The sequence below is a fragment of the Phasianus colchicus genome, chromosome Z (assembly GCF_987193195.1).
Source record: "Phasianus colchicus chromosome Z, bPhaCol1.hap1.1, whole genome shotgun sequence".
Classification (NCBI taxonomy): Eukaryota; Metazoa; Chordata; class Aves; order Galliformes; family Phasianidae; genus Phasianus; species Phasianus colchicus.
This window is the reverse complement of record NC_143476.1, coordinates 25,674,917-25,689,782: the sequence shown is the minus strand read 5'-3', so window position 1 is coordinate 25,689,782 and position 14,866 is coordinate 25,674,917. Positions and strand designations below refer to the sequence as shown.

Sequence of the window (14,866 nt, the reverse complement as noted above, 5' to 3'; positions counted from 1 at the left end):
TCCCTTTTTCCAAAGTGTTCTGACCCAGACTCATTTCCTACATAGTAATCCGGCTGTTTTGAAGCCAGACTGTTAGGCTCTCATGGTAGAAAAGTTCTGTGTTATCAAAAAAATACTGAACAAAAACTCCTTACGAGAAAGGAGGAGTGGGGAAACTTGTGGCAGTTTTTATTGAAATGTACTGAATACCTGCAATTGTACTGAGACATTTTCTTAGGGTCAGGAGGATGAGTTTTGCTGTTTAAGCACCCATAAAGTCTTCTGTACTACCAGTTTCAAAGATAACTGGGCCACAAGTATCATTTCACGTAGTCCCTTTCACTTTGCAGAGGGTAGAGTTTCCACTGCAAACCCTACAATTCTGGATTTAAAATCCTTACTGTGACCTTGCCATTGCAGCAAAACCTTTTCATCTGAGTGAATATGGAAGCAAAATTGTTGACTGGAGAGAACTCCAGAGCTGTGCTCAAGGACAAAAGAAATGCCAGCAATCAGTTAGCAGTAAGGCAGCATTTACCCAGACTTCCTAAGAAAAGGAAAAGCAATGAGCCAGAGAGCACTGTGTGCTGAGCACCAGTTGTCCAATGGCATGAAGCCCAGGACTCCCAGTTACAAGAAAGGGAATTGTATGGCAAGGGAGTAAGATAACTGGAGTAATGTCTCATGATGTAACTACTTCCTTTGCCTCTTCTTCCTCCCAAATCTTTAAATTGTATTTTAATACAGATCAGGAATCCCAAGACAGGTGAGATGGTCATGTTGAGCCAGAAATCTGCAGCTGGGAAGATGGGAGGCTTTGTTACAATTTCTCTTTTCACTGTGGTGGAATAACAGAAATGTAATGCTCTATAAATCATCACAAGGTTTGCCCGGATGGCCAAGGCCAACAGAATCCTGGCTTGTATCAGGATTAGCGTAGCTAGATGGAGCAGGGAGATGATCATGCCCCTGTACACAGCTTTGGTGAGGCCTCATCTTGAGTACTGTTTGGGGCTACTCACTACTAGAAAGACACCAAGTCCCTGGTTTGTGTTCAGAGAAGGGCAACCAAGCTGTGAAGGACCTGGAGCACAAGTCTTATGGGGAGCAGCCAAGGGAGCTGGGATTGTCACTCTCTACAACTGCCTGAAAGGAGGTTGTGGTGAGGTGGGGTTAGCCTCTTTTCCCAGGCAACAGCAATAGGATGAGAGCAAATGGCCTCAAGTGGTGCCAGGGAAGGTTCAGGTTGGGTATTAAGGAAAACTTCTTTTCAGAAAGCACAGTGATATTCTGGCTTAGGCTGCCCAGGGAGGTGGTGGACTCACCATCCTTGGAGGTGTTCAAGAGCCGTGTGGATGTAGCACTGAGGGCTGTGATTGGTGGACATGGTGGGGACAGGTTGGTGGTTGGACTAGGTGGGTAGTTGTAGAGGTCTTTTCCAAAATTAATGATTTCTGTAATTCTGTGACTCCAACAGTAATGTAATTCTTGTGGTTGATCACTGAGCCACTCTTTCTCTTTTTGAACATATTGGAAGTGCAGGTCAGCTCTGGGGTAGAAGACACATGCCTGCAAACTATCTGCAAATCTTTATTATGAACAACTATTTCCAGAAGCCACTGAAAAAAAAGGTAATGTCTAGCTAACTAAAACACGAAATTTCCCCCATTTTTTAAAGAACAGAGGATAAGTAAGTAATTCTTTTAACAAATTATTTTGACTCATAGAGAGACTGAAAAGAAAGGTGGAGGCTTGTAAAGCTATCAGGGGATTAGTTTTCAAACTGTTTAACATTCTGTACACTCAGTTCTAGTAAAATCAAATAGCAGCTTGAACTGAAAACAGGATCTAATTAAGATACATCCAGAAAAAAATGTCTGACATCTTTTAAATGTTCTTTTTAAAAAAACTGTATTTAGGAAAAAAGAAAAAAAATATTCCAAGACAACACCAAAGCATCTTTTTAAGTTTTCAGTGGATAAAAAGGAAAAATATAACACCCCCTGCCTCAGGTTACTAGGTAAGCATTCAACACCAGTTGAATCTCAGTGCTGGTTCCTGTAGGTCATCTGATACTGAAACACAGGGCATCTCAACTAATGAGGACTGAGTTGATAGTCCAGATACTCAGCCTGTCTCTATCTATTTTGATACTTCAATACTGCAGAATTCCTTCATTTCTATGTTTGGGTTCAACTTTGGCAGTCAACTTTGGCAGTAAGCCCTAACAGATGCTGGGCTGATGGATATCCAAGGCATCCTTGAGGGATACTGTGGTAGGTTCTAGACCTATGTGAGCTAGAGGCTCTACCTGATCTCTAAATCCCAAATTCTATCTCTGTGAACTACAAGAAGAAAGGGTACAGAGAGGAAAATGATGCTTCCCTCCCTCCTAGAGATGCTAAATGGAGAATCAGTCACAGAGACACTTCCACAGCCTGTTATCAGAGTAGCCAATACAGAATGCAACACACAAAGGCAAAACACTCTTAAAAAGTTTTTATTAATTTCATTGTTGGTTTTTTTTTCTTTTTTTTTTTAAAAAAAACAAACCCGTCAGTGCAACAGTTCAGTATCCCCTTCCTATCCCCCATCAGTAAGCAGTAATTTTAAAATCAGGAAATACCGAGTGCTGAAGCCAATGGGTTAGCATTTTGCTATTTAATTCCTTCTGTCAAACTCTGAAAAAGTCCTCTGTATAAATTAAACAATGAAAAAAATGTTATTTTCAATTCTATGTCATTACAGTCAACAGAATCATAATAATGCATCTAACATGTGTGTCCACAATATATCAGGTATACATTTTTTGGGAAAAGAAAAAAAAAAGGAAAACAATATGACATTCTAGGCTTGTTAAAAGGATAATGGTCCCATATGTTTTATTAACAGGTTAGCAAAACAAAATCCAATGGATTACAATATTTACATGTTATTTGAAAAATAAAGTAGTGATAAAAGCATGTCACAATCATTTCTTTCTTTTTTTTTTTTTTCTTTTTCATTTTTGGTAGCCATTACAAACACCCAATCCAGGTATGGAACTGTTTAAATACATTTGAAATGAGGCCAATTAAAAAACAAATACAGACACAAAATGTGTATTTATACTTGTCCCTCCAATGTGTTTTTCACATGACATTCCCTCCCTACCTCAAAAAAAAAAAAAAAAAAGAAAAAAAAAAAAAAGGCAGAAAAACAACAATAATAATAAAAAAAATAATCAAAGGAATCCCCCAACCCCACAACTGATGAATCCCCAAAAGCAAAACACCATGCTTCTCAAGTAGCACTTATTCCACAAATGCAACATTTTTGCCATCAATTTCATATGAAGCTCTCTGAGACATCATTTCCCCAGCAGCTTCCTCTTTTCCCCCCTCCCCCTCCCATAGATCCCCCCCAAAACAAACGAAAAAAACAAACAAAGACACATGCATTTCTAAAACTAGGTTTCAGTCAAGTACTTTCTACTTTTTGGAAAGAAACTCTTTGTTCACAATCAGAACATACCATGGGCACCAGATCCTGTATTCCTTGCTCAGGCAAAATTCCCCTTGAGCTGGGTAGGCTTTCCACCCAAGGAAAAGTGCAGGATCAGCCACTTAGGTATGCAGGTTCCTATTCATTCTACGCTGCTCCCCTCACGCTAAAAGCTAAGGAGGAGGGAAAAAAATTCAGCAACTCCACCTTGAATCAAGTAAAAGTATTTCTCCAGGCTCAATATCGTAAGTAACTATTTCACCTCTGCTTGCAAAAAGATGTGTTAACAAACACCCCTCCCCTCCCACTACACCAAAACAAAAAAGAAGCACGCACACCACGGACAGAAGAAAAAAGGCAGCCAATCTTAACAGAAAGTTACTGGTGTGAGACTGATAGATGTTAATATGACAAGCAACAGAACGGTTATGAGGACCTACATGTTTGGCCCGCAAGCTGCATAGCTGTGCTGTAAGTTTGGTTCTTTAGTTTCTTAAAAAAAGTTAAAACGTCTTTGTTATTTCCGTATGTTTAAAATTAATAGCAACAACAACAACAACAGCAACAAAAAGTTCTATTCACAAGATCTAGTCTCCTTTCCCTGTCCCCCCATGAAAAGAAATAATTCATTTTACATGAGAAACTTAATTGTGCTGTATTTGTAACACCTCAGGCTGACAGAAAATAAAGGCGGCCAACAAAACCGCACAATCAGTCACATGAAATCTATCAAATCCTAAAATTATAACTGAATACTAACAAACAGCTTACCTGGAATAAAGGATGACAATTCACAAACAGTTATCTAGGAATTAAAGTCTCTCTCTCTTTTTTTTGTTTTTTTTTTTACTAAAATAATTAAAAAAATCACAGTATTTTAAGAAATAAAACCCACACTGGGATTTTAAGCACAATTTGTTTTTCTTTCTTTAAAACTTTTTTCTTCCTCCATTCACCACCTTGCCCAGCAGTCTCTCTACATTTAACCACAATGACAACAGGTAGTACTGACAAATGCAGAGATCTCCCTTGGTTAATTCTGAGGTACTAGGAAACAGGTGACTGTTTTAAGCAAAGCAGTTTCTGTTTTTGTTTTCTTTTTTTTTTTTTTTTTCTTTTTTTTTTTTCTTTTCTAAAGCAGTTGCATTCAGTCTGGAAAAGCAATATGTATTAAAACTAGAAAAACGCACCAAAATTTGTGCGTTGAAAAGTTATCCCCCTTAACTTTTTCCACGCTCACGATGCTTCCATTCATAAACAATCCAAATCTCCATTGCAAAGCACGTTGTGTAATGTTGGAACATGGGGAGTTTCTTCATTAGTCCAAGATGAATTTAACTTCCCATTGTCAAGATCCAGAAGAAAGGATGCAGCAATGTAATGGAGCCACTTATTCCATCACTTAAATATTTAACTTTAATATACACACACTCACACAGGTACCAGTGCTTTGAAAATAGATCATTCAGTCCTAAAAGCAGCTTTATTTCTTCCTTCTGCCCGCCCCGCCCGCCCACCCTATCCCACTCATCACTGTTCAAGTACGTTGATTAAAATCACACCAAATGCTTATTCATTTTTGGCCTCCGAGATCTCTTGGAGAGGTTTGTCAGGAGTTACCACACTGACTACGGTTTCACTGTTGTGAGAATAGTCCAGCACCATTTTCTCAATGCCTTCTTTTTCTTCTGGCAGTGTGCTAACAGTGTCCTCCATGTCCTCCTTCGGCTGGCTGTCCTCACTTGTCCCGTGCTTGCTTTCATTCAGTGCCCTGGAAAGCCAAGTAACAGTATGCAGAAGCTCCATCAATACAGAGAACAATAAAGCCAATCACACACAGGGGAAAAACAGATTACTTCCTGAAAAAGTAGCTAGCTGCAAGCAGCCACACCACTGTACCTCGTGCTGACAGTGGAACGAAGCCGCCATTGGGATCCATGAAACTCCTTCTTTGAAATAAAGCCTTTGCTCCCTCTAAGCTGGGGCAAATATGGCACGAGAAGGAAGAACCTCACTTGCAACTTTTTAAAGTTTATTCCCCTCTCCCCTTTCCCTTGTAAATGAGACCTACTAGGTGCCAAACAAAGGCACAAGAAAAGAGTACCTTTCCCAAAGAGTAATGATCCAATATTTCAAATGCGCTCATCTAGATAGACAAGATTAAGCGTAAGTAGTATTTTTCATCCTGCAGCAATTAAACCACAATATTGTATTCAAGTGCCTTCTTCAGGACAGCAGCCTTGAATGAGATCTGCTCTTTGAAGAAACTCCTGTCAGCGGACACATCTCTGCTACAGACATGATCTTCATCAAGAGAAGGAAAATAAGCATTCCAAAGACAGCTATCTTGTCTGTGATGCTTATCACTGCACAGCATTCAAACTTTTTGTTACAAAAAGACAAAGATCTTTGCAGCGAACTTCACTACGTACATTTTAGGAGGAGTCCAAAATGGTCTATTTTATTTCTCTTTAAAATCTTGGTATTTATCTGCACCTAATTCTCTGTACTGCTCTACAAGTTCAGCTGCAAACGCACCAAAGAAACATAACGATACAAGCAGAAAAAGACCCAAGACATTCCTAGAACATTCTTCATAATTTTCTGCCATTTTTATGCTGGTTGGCTGGCAAGCAAAATCAACAGCACCCCTCACTGAAGTTAATCCTGAGCCATCTAAGTGGTATTCTTATAGGGACAGCCGTAGAGTCTACAGCCTACATGGGCTGCAGGGTTACAAAGAGTGAATTCATATTGAGATATCCAATAACTGCAGCCATGCTTAAAATAGAATTCTTCCTTCACGTAGTTGTGTTTGCCTTCAACACAGGTCTTTTAAGGAGGTGATGAACACGATGGGGGAATACACAAGATCTACTGTCACCTTTGACTTTTTGGCAAAGGAGAATAAATGAACTTACATGCCATGTCTCAGCACATGTCTCTCCCATTCAGAGCCTTCAGTAAATGATCGGCCACAGAACTCACATGGGAAGCGTTTCTCTGGAGGACCACTGTCAGGAAACATCATGGAATCTGGAAAAGGCAAGCACAGCCTGTGTATTTTTAAGTGTCAGGGCAAGAAGTGACCACTTTCATGCTGCTCCAATTCATCCCACTGCTCAAAATTGGAAGATGTATCCTTAGGAGGTAAAAAGACTTATCCATCAACTACTAAGTTTGTGGAAATGCAATTGCTTCACATGAAAATGACACTGCAAGTAACAAATCACATCCTAAATCTTAAAGTGTATCTGCAAACAAGTGTAATAAAACTGTTACTTACTTCATGTCCTTGTGTTTTAATAACTGAAGGGACCATCGGGTTTTGATTCAAAACCAGTGTTGAGATAAGCTGCTGGTAAAAAAATGTCTTGAAAGCAATATGAATTAAAGCACTAAAGCCAATCTGCAGCTTTTGCATTGATTGTACAAACTTTAGACAGCAAACACGTACAGTTAACATGTGACCCTCATAATAAAGAGACTCTTCACTGTGAAGTCTTAGAGTATCTCTAAAAAGTCCTATATTTTAACTGCACAGGTTTTTCATCCCATTCTAATCTTTCACACAAACTGCTTGGGGCCTCATTTACAGGAGTATCAAGCACCCAATAATATAAGTGAAGTCACTGGCAGCTTGGAATGGTATTTCTGAAAACGCACCCCCACATGAGCACAGCCAGCCTTAACAAAAGATGAAACTTGTTCTCGCAAATTAAGAAGATCTCCTCACAAGCCATTAAAAATAATTGCATGGACTATCTCACTTGATTCTTTTGCTGGATATGAGACAGCACCATCTGCTCAGAGCATTAATTCCTTAGCAGGGATTATCGTAAGCAAGAAATCAACAGAATGTCTTTCTGACTCCTTCCAAACTACATAATAAAAAGGATTTTGCTTCATTCTGGTTCTGATCTCTGCTCACTTGATTTCTTCACTGCTGGACTTGCTACGTTCAAGATCAGCCCACGATCTTAACATTGTCCACACATTCACTATTATCTGCATGTAAAGTTCTGTAAAGGTTTTTTTTGTAACATATTTATCACTAGTTATTCTTTCCTAAAGTTCTATATGGAATTGTCCTTAATATCACTTTTTGTCTCTTCCCCCTGAAAGAAAAACTGTCACTTTGTATTACTTCTTGTCAGTGATTTATGATGTGGTTATGTATCACTAAACCAGATGCAGTATCACTAGAACACCAGAAAGGGAGTCAATACTATCAGTTCAGTTTACAAAGAATCATATGCGGAACCACAGAATGGTTTGGGTTGGAAGGTGCCCTCAAAGCCCACCCAGTCCAACCCCAGCCATGGGCAGGGCTGCCCCCACCAGTTCAGCTGCCCAGGGCCCCATCCAACCTGGCCTTGAGCACCTCCTAGGATAGGGCACCCATCTGAATTTTACTGCCAAGCATGTGGCACAAATTCATTACTGCACTGCAACACACAGACAAGTGTGGTACAGAAATAATTATTTGTGGAGGGTAGATGTTTTTTCTGCAAAAAAAAAAAAAAAAAAAAAAAAAAAGCTGTTCTCTGCAAGAACTTGCCAACCAGATAGTACACAATAGGAACTCTATTCTGGGCCTCTGAAGAAAGGAGATATGCACTACAGAGGACATTTTGCTGAAATAAATAGGGAGGATTTGTATCTGCAGTTCCATTAAGAACAGCAAGTGTTACTCCAGTAAATCCACCAGATCTTTATAATACTGTATTGTTCACTCCCCAATAGTTTTCACCCCTAGAGCTGCAAATCTGTCCTGTTTCCACAGAGGTGTATCAGAACCTGTTTACTGGGGCCTACAGATGACAGATAACAACCTGCAGAGATACCTGACCTCTTCTTTTTTTTTTTTTTTTGCACAACAGGTACAAGCACTTCTGGATCACATTTTTTTCCTGTACTGTGGAAGTGGATTCTGGTTTCTGTTAAGAAACAGAGAATTAAGGTTGAGATAGAGGACATCTGAGACACAGTTCCTAGCAAGGGAAGCTTTTCATTCTGGGGTGTACACCAGACACCCTCTTTTCCAGCCTCTGCTGCTTTCTTCACCCCAGGTCACTGTATTTTTTGCTTTCTTCACCAGCAGCCAAATACTCTTTTCCCTTTCCATCTACACAGCTGTTCATCTGCTGCTGACAGGACATACCCATCTCTGTGGGATCACGTGGGCAGTAGTCCTTCTTTGATCCACTGCCCAAAAGCACACTCTCTTGCACCTTCAGATCTTCATATACTAGCCTGAAGTTGAAGTGGAGAAGCTACGCTGCTTTTTTGACTTATGGAAAGAAATCCTAGTTCTGCCAAAGTCACAGGCTTCAGAGGGTTCAGACAGCATTTCTTTCCAGATTCTCAGGGACACAAAAAGACACTCTCAGCAAATCACACTTCCTGCTAACTCCACAAAGACTACAATTGTCAAAAGCACCCAAGTGGAATATGAGATTACATAGTTTGATGTGGTTTGAAAGCTGTGACACCATTAGCCATGGTGACAAGCAATATTTAAAAGCCCAGGTCTGGTCTTCTGCTAACAAAGCAAAAGTTTCTAGGGTAGAAGTAACTTCTATAAATCCACTGCGAGAAGATGTCAGCATACAACTCTGCATCCAACCACACCTATCTCAACAGGACATTTTAAAAAGTGTACTTTGTATCTTGAATCTTAAAGTGATAATCCTCATCTTGAGAAGAAAAGTACAGCAAAGACAACTCCTTGTAGTTGGCATAAATATTTCCTGCATTTTCTATCTACTGCAGTATGTCGTAGTGCAAGTGGTATGGATTCAAGGGAGGAAAATTAACACAAGTTAAACACTGCCCCTATGGTCAGGAAAGAACATCTGCACAACAAGCCAGAAAATACGCATGTTATTTTTTAAAAAATACATGATCATGTACAAGTCACTGTCAAGAAATACACCAACATATGAAAAAAACAAGAAATGAAAACAGAATTGTTAAGACACTTGCTTAACTATTGCTCACATGAAACACAGAGATAACACATCTCTTTTCCCTGTGAATGTATAACTCCAGTGTACAAGGTGATATTTTTATGTTTGCACAATAAATGTCACATAATCAAGTATCCGAGAGATAATTTTAACAAGGAACTTCACCTTGGGCTGTCTCCCTCCCTCCCATTTACACAGATGTGCAAGGCTTGTCAGACTTCACCTTCTTTCCCTTGCTCCGAATACCATGGTTTCCAAGGTCACTCAGCACCTGTGCTTGGACGTAATGCTAAAGTAATTCTCACAAGGACAGCATGACTCTTCATTCCTTGCTAGCTGTGGGTCTATACAAAACATTAATCAGCAGACTAATATGCAACTGAGAGGGAGGGGGGTGGTCCTGTAGTCAAGGCATTGTTCAGTCAGCGTTCCAGCCATGAAGCTCAGAGGATTTAAACACTATCTGAAGAGACATCCTAGTGTGTTTCCTAACAAGTTAATGTCCAAGAACTTTGAAATACCTACCTCTTTAGAAGATCACCTGATTTTTCTACTATTGCTATCTAAGACGTTTGTAAAGGATACTCTACATTAAAATTTAAATGGTTTCCTGTCCCACTACCTTCTTTTCTCAGTTAAATAAAAGCTATCATTAACTACACTTGAAGTGAAGTGCCAGTGATAAGTAAAGACTGAACTGATGCTGTAGGGACACTAAACAAAAGCCAAGACACTGGGGTTTGGCTATTAAAAATGTGAAATGATCTAAGCCCCTCTTGTTCTGAAAACATCCTTTAAATTTATAAAGTTTAGTCTTCAAGGTACGGAGGACTTGGGGAGACATCTGTTCTTTTGTGAATTACTCCTGGATTAAAAGTGAATCTTCTATTGATAGCTGAAAATTCGGGAGGAAAAAGGCAAACATCTTGGGATATTTTTAATGAAATATGTAGAAACTTGCTTAACTGCAGTTACCAGCACCAGTAGGGTGAGGCATCCCAGGAACCCAACACTCAGACATCACAGGGCTCATTAAAGAGTTGTGAACATACTGCATTTAACTGATGAACTGAATATCAGAGCAGGCTACACAACAATTTAGACCAGATACTTGCAGTAAGCTAGTTTTCATACTGGAGAGGAGAAAGACAACACAGTTTGATTTACAGGAGGATTTTCTTTTTCATAACTTTGACTAGAATTTGTGCATTAATAAGTACATGACCCAGCCTTGCTGAAGTCTATGAAATTAATTACTGACACAAACTTAGGCTCAACCTTAAGAAACACAATGAAATAGGTTGGGCATAGTTCTACCCTAGTTCTAGAGCCGCCAACTGCAACATCTACAACAAGAATGACTCTCTGACAAGGAAGGAATGCTGGACTTAGAGTTAATAATAGCCAACTAAAAAGTTTGGGCATGACCTCTTTGTCCCCTGCTTGACCAATGACAAGGGTGAAGCTAAAAACTGGTTACCAACACAGAAAATCTGACAGACCACTAAAATATTACATTGAATAGCATCAAGATGTTTAGATGTTAACTTCATGGGCAGGTAAGGCAAAGATCCTAATTGTGTTTTCTTAACAGTCATTAAAAAATATATTTTCTTAACAGTCAGAAAACTGTAATTAGGATTAGAAACATAATATTTCCCCAGGATTGGTGATGTCTCTTCACAAAAACTGCATTCTGCTCCTGCTGGCATGCCTGCATGAGTCTACAAGAATGTAGTGTGGAGTGAACAGCTGACCTTGCTTGGTGGGACTGCTGCAGCATATCACTGCGGAGAAAAAAAAAAAAAAAAAAGCAAAAAGCTGTACTGACCTCTCTCTTCAGTCTTGGGGCTTAACTCTTCTTCTTTTTCTTCCTCATCACTGCTGGAGCTCTCTGTTTTCCCCTTCATTTGTTCCAACTGGTCCAAGTTAACCCGTCCAACCAGCTCAAAATTACGACTCACCTTTGACAGAAACACTTTTGTCAGCCATTAGCACAACCATGAGCTACTCAGAAAAAAATACACATATGTCAAAATGAAATGCAGCACACCCCAAAGCCTGCTCAGCCAGAGGTGACATGCAGACTTCATTAATTTAATAGACATTTATTTTCCATGATCGTTTTTTCACCATTCAATCAGTATTTCTCATTTTGATATTCAAAAATTAATGGCATTCAGTAAATTCTCCTAATTTCTTCCTGTTTTTAAGGTATTGAAGGCAAAGAAGTCCAGGAAACGCAAAGCTCTTTAAGTTGTATCCTAACTGGACCTTTCAACTGCTGTATCAAATACTGCCATTGCACATCCACAAGGAAGAAAAATGATTCATTCAGCTTCATGCATGAAGGAACAGGTCCTTTACTAAGCACATGGCTGCTTCATACCACATACTTTCACTCATTAATAACAGATTAATTCTCATTACAAACGGCTGCAAAGTGCTTTGCAAACTGATATATAGACTATAATGGGAACATTTAATCCAGCAGTCAAACTCAGCTAAGCCTAGGGTAAAATGCAGCAGCTACTAAACAGATCAGGGCAGCAGTATGAAAGCAGCAGCTTAGGGCACAGAAGTCAGGAACTCCTCCACATACACCAGAAAAAGCAGAGGAACAGTCCAGATTTACAGAGAAGGCAGACTGTGGGAGCACGACCAGGACACCACAGCTAATACTTGTTGGATGACAAGCGCCCTCTGAGCTCGTTGATCACTGCTGGGAATTTGGATTCATCTTTCATGCAAAAACAGCCCTCCAGCAGCACAGGCACTGAGCCACAGAGGCAGAGAGGATGGAGAGAGAGGAATGAGTGCAGTACAGCACATCCTGCAAGATGCTAAATGAAATATCAACCCCGACTGGCTAACTTATATGTTACTACAGAAACGTGAAAGAACCAAAGGAGCATGTGAATTAAACTGTAGCGTATCTCCAAATAGCAACTATCCTAAATGCAGTGGAGTACAGGTAATCAGGTTCTTAGAGCTATTCATTCAGACAGCCAGGATGAGGCTCTCTGACTTGACTTGTTATCCATGGAGACTTAAACAGACAAGACCACATGCAGGACACTGAATTCAACTCCTCTCATGCACAGGAACTCTTTAAGGCACAATATATCAGTTGTGTATCTAAGCACTGAACATAGACACAAATTAGTAAGATATAAATTACAAAAAGAGATGGTGAAAAAATATCCTATACGCCCCTGGGAATATTATTGTAGGTCCAAACTGGAGGAGAAAACTAGGTGTGGGAATAATCTTCCCAGGCTGATCCACTGTCAAAAGAAGGAGGATTAATGCCTCCTGCACATGTCAAGATTAGAAGATTCAGAGCATCTCACATACCATGTGAATTGCAGAAGACTCTCAAAGAATAATGAAGAAGTGGGCAATTACACATAGCAGGCTAACCTAAGTTTACAGTTTGCTTCTACAAGATTTCTTTTTTTTTTCTTTCTTTCTTTCTTTTTTTTTTTTTTTAAGTGTGTAGTTTTGTTGGGACTTCTTATCTGCTAATACTGTCAATGTAAATATGTTTGGTGATAAGAAAAGTGTTGTTCAGTCAAAGAAGTGGGAGTGAGCTTTACTGAAGACTTGGGTGGGAGTTTTAGTGAGGATACTGCCTCTAACAGATAGAGGCAAACAGCGGCCTCTCTAGACCTGTGACAAGAAAATACTCTGATAAGTACTCCAAAACACATCTCAGTTGTAGAACTGAAGTATCTCAGCTACAGATACAGAAATTCAAAGCTAACAGGAGTCTATGCAAGGTCTTGTAACTGATTCCCAGAGAGCTCCACAAAAACACCAAAGAAGTCTTAAGCTAGGACCTGGTTATATTTGCTGTTTATCTTTCCCTTGTTGAATGTAAATAGGGATGCATTGCCCTTTTTGTTATTAAAATATGCGTGGCATGACATGCTGCTGAAGTTGCTAGAGCAATCTTCTGTTTGGAATCTCCTGCCGGTTAGACAGGCTGAATTACACAGCCTTAAAATTGTTTCACAATGTTTTTGTTTGTTTGTTTGTTTGTTTGTTTTTTGCTTTTTGTTTTTTTTTTTCCTTTAAATAAAATTAACACTAACAAGTGCCTTTTCCAGATGATCATGTACTGCATAAAATAGTCTGCTAATTCTGGTCATCCTAAACAGTTTCAGAAATCCTCAATTTTGAATTTCTGAGGGGAGAAAAAAAAAAGGAATAATAGAAAATAGGAATTTAAGTTCTATATGGAATTAGTTTTCAGATGGATGGAAGGAAAGCAGGTTGGGTAATCAAAGTGTACAGAGTAATTCAGGATACATGCAAGTACCATAAATGCAGCATTTACATGGAGATCGTTACAAATTAAAACTATTTGAAGCTTACCTTGTGCTCATCTCGAAGGTGAGCATCCAGTTCCTCTGTGTGTTTGGTCTCATAGTAGCAGAGTTGGCATTTGTAAGGTTTCAGTTCATTGTGCTTCTCTATGTGCTGCTGCAAGCTCTCATCACTGGAGCAGGTAAAGGTACACTTATCACAGCGGAAAACAACTCCCTGCAAGTACTTTGATAGTTTGGAACGGCAGACTTCAATGGGAACGACCCGCTCTTCTGTAGGAACAGGACAAGGTTCACTTAACAAATCTTACAAAGTATCGGGACATGTGTCAACAGGGTGAAAACTACCACCCACACAAGGACCAGAACCTCCTTTATAGGTATGCAAGCTTGCCTGCATAGGAGTGAGAAACCAAACTGGACTACCACACGCACAAAAAAACCCACAAAATAACTTCTCTGCAACAACAGGGTTAATCCTTCAACACTACAAATGCAACTGCTCTTTGGGTTTACAAGGATAGGATTGGAGATCTGGGGGTGAATGAGACTCCATCTGTGAGCCAAGATGCAGAGCCTGAGAATTCAAAAGCAGACATAAATCAGCCAAATCAATAGACCATTTTGCTTCAGCACTTGACAACAGCCAGAAATGGCTGGTAGAAATCTAATAAAAATGGAAGGCGCAGAGTGCTGTAAAAATCAGAGCTGGTATTCTCAATGTCATATTGAAAGCTGCTCACTGAGGGGGCAAGGAGGGCAGTACCTTCTCCCAGAAGAGGCCACGCAGTCCAGCCAGCAGCACAGTCTCCCAAAACACCCGTAACTTTCAGAAAGCTTAGGCTCAAGATCTACACACACATCATATCATGCATCCCACGGTTCACGTCAAGGACATAGGCATGCACTGCAAATGCTCTCACTGAGTTTCTAAACTCTTGGCCTCTCAAATAAAATACAGACATTTAACAAAGCAGTAATTAATTTCAATCTTTTTACAGAGTAAGAATCGGATGTGTGTAACACCCTTCCACTGCGTTTCCCAAACTGTGTGCAGAAAGGAAATCCCAAACTTAATCTTTCAGCAATAGGTCACCAGAA

At 39.7% G+C, this 14,866-nt stretch overlaps 1 protein-coding gene across 8 annotated transcripts in view; it reads right to left on the bottom strand.

Moving 5' to 3' along the window:
* Nucleotides 1-4,984: 4,984 nt before the first annotated feature.
* ZNF462 (zinc finger protein 462) overlaps nucleotides 4,985-14,866 on the bottom strand; it is an 89,591-nt gene continuing 79,709 nt past the window's right edge. For all 8 annotated transcript variants that reach the window (XM_090132602.1, XM_090132600.1, XM_090132605.1 and 5 more), the window contains 4 exons: nucleotides 13,815-14,038; nucleotides 11,266-11,398; nucleotides 6,384-6,498; nucleotides 4,985-5,233 (listed from right to left, as the gene is read on the bottom strand). In XM_090132602.1, coding sequence (XP_089988728.1) covers nucleotides 5,032-5,233; nucleotides 6,384-6,498; nucleotides 11,266-11,398; nucleotides 13,815-14,038 — 674 coding nt within the window. In that variant the 3' untranslated portion in view covers nucleotides 4,985-5,031. The remainder of the gene's footprint in view (nucleotides 5,234-6,383; nucleotides 6,499-11,265; nucleotides 11,399-13,814; nucleotides 14,039-14,866) is intronic.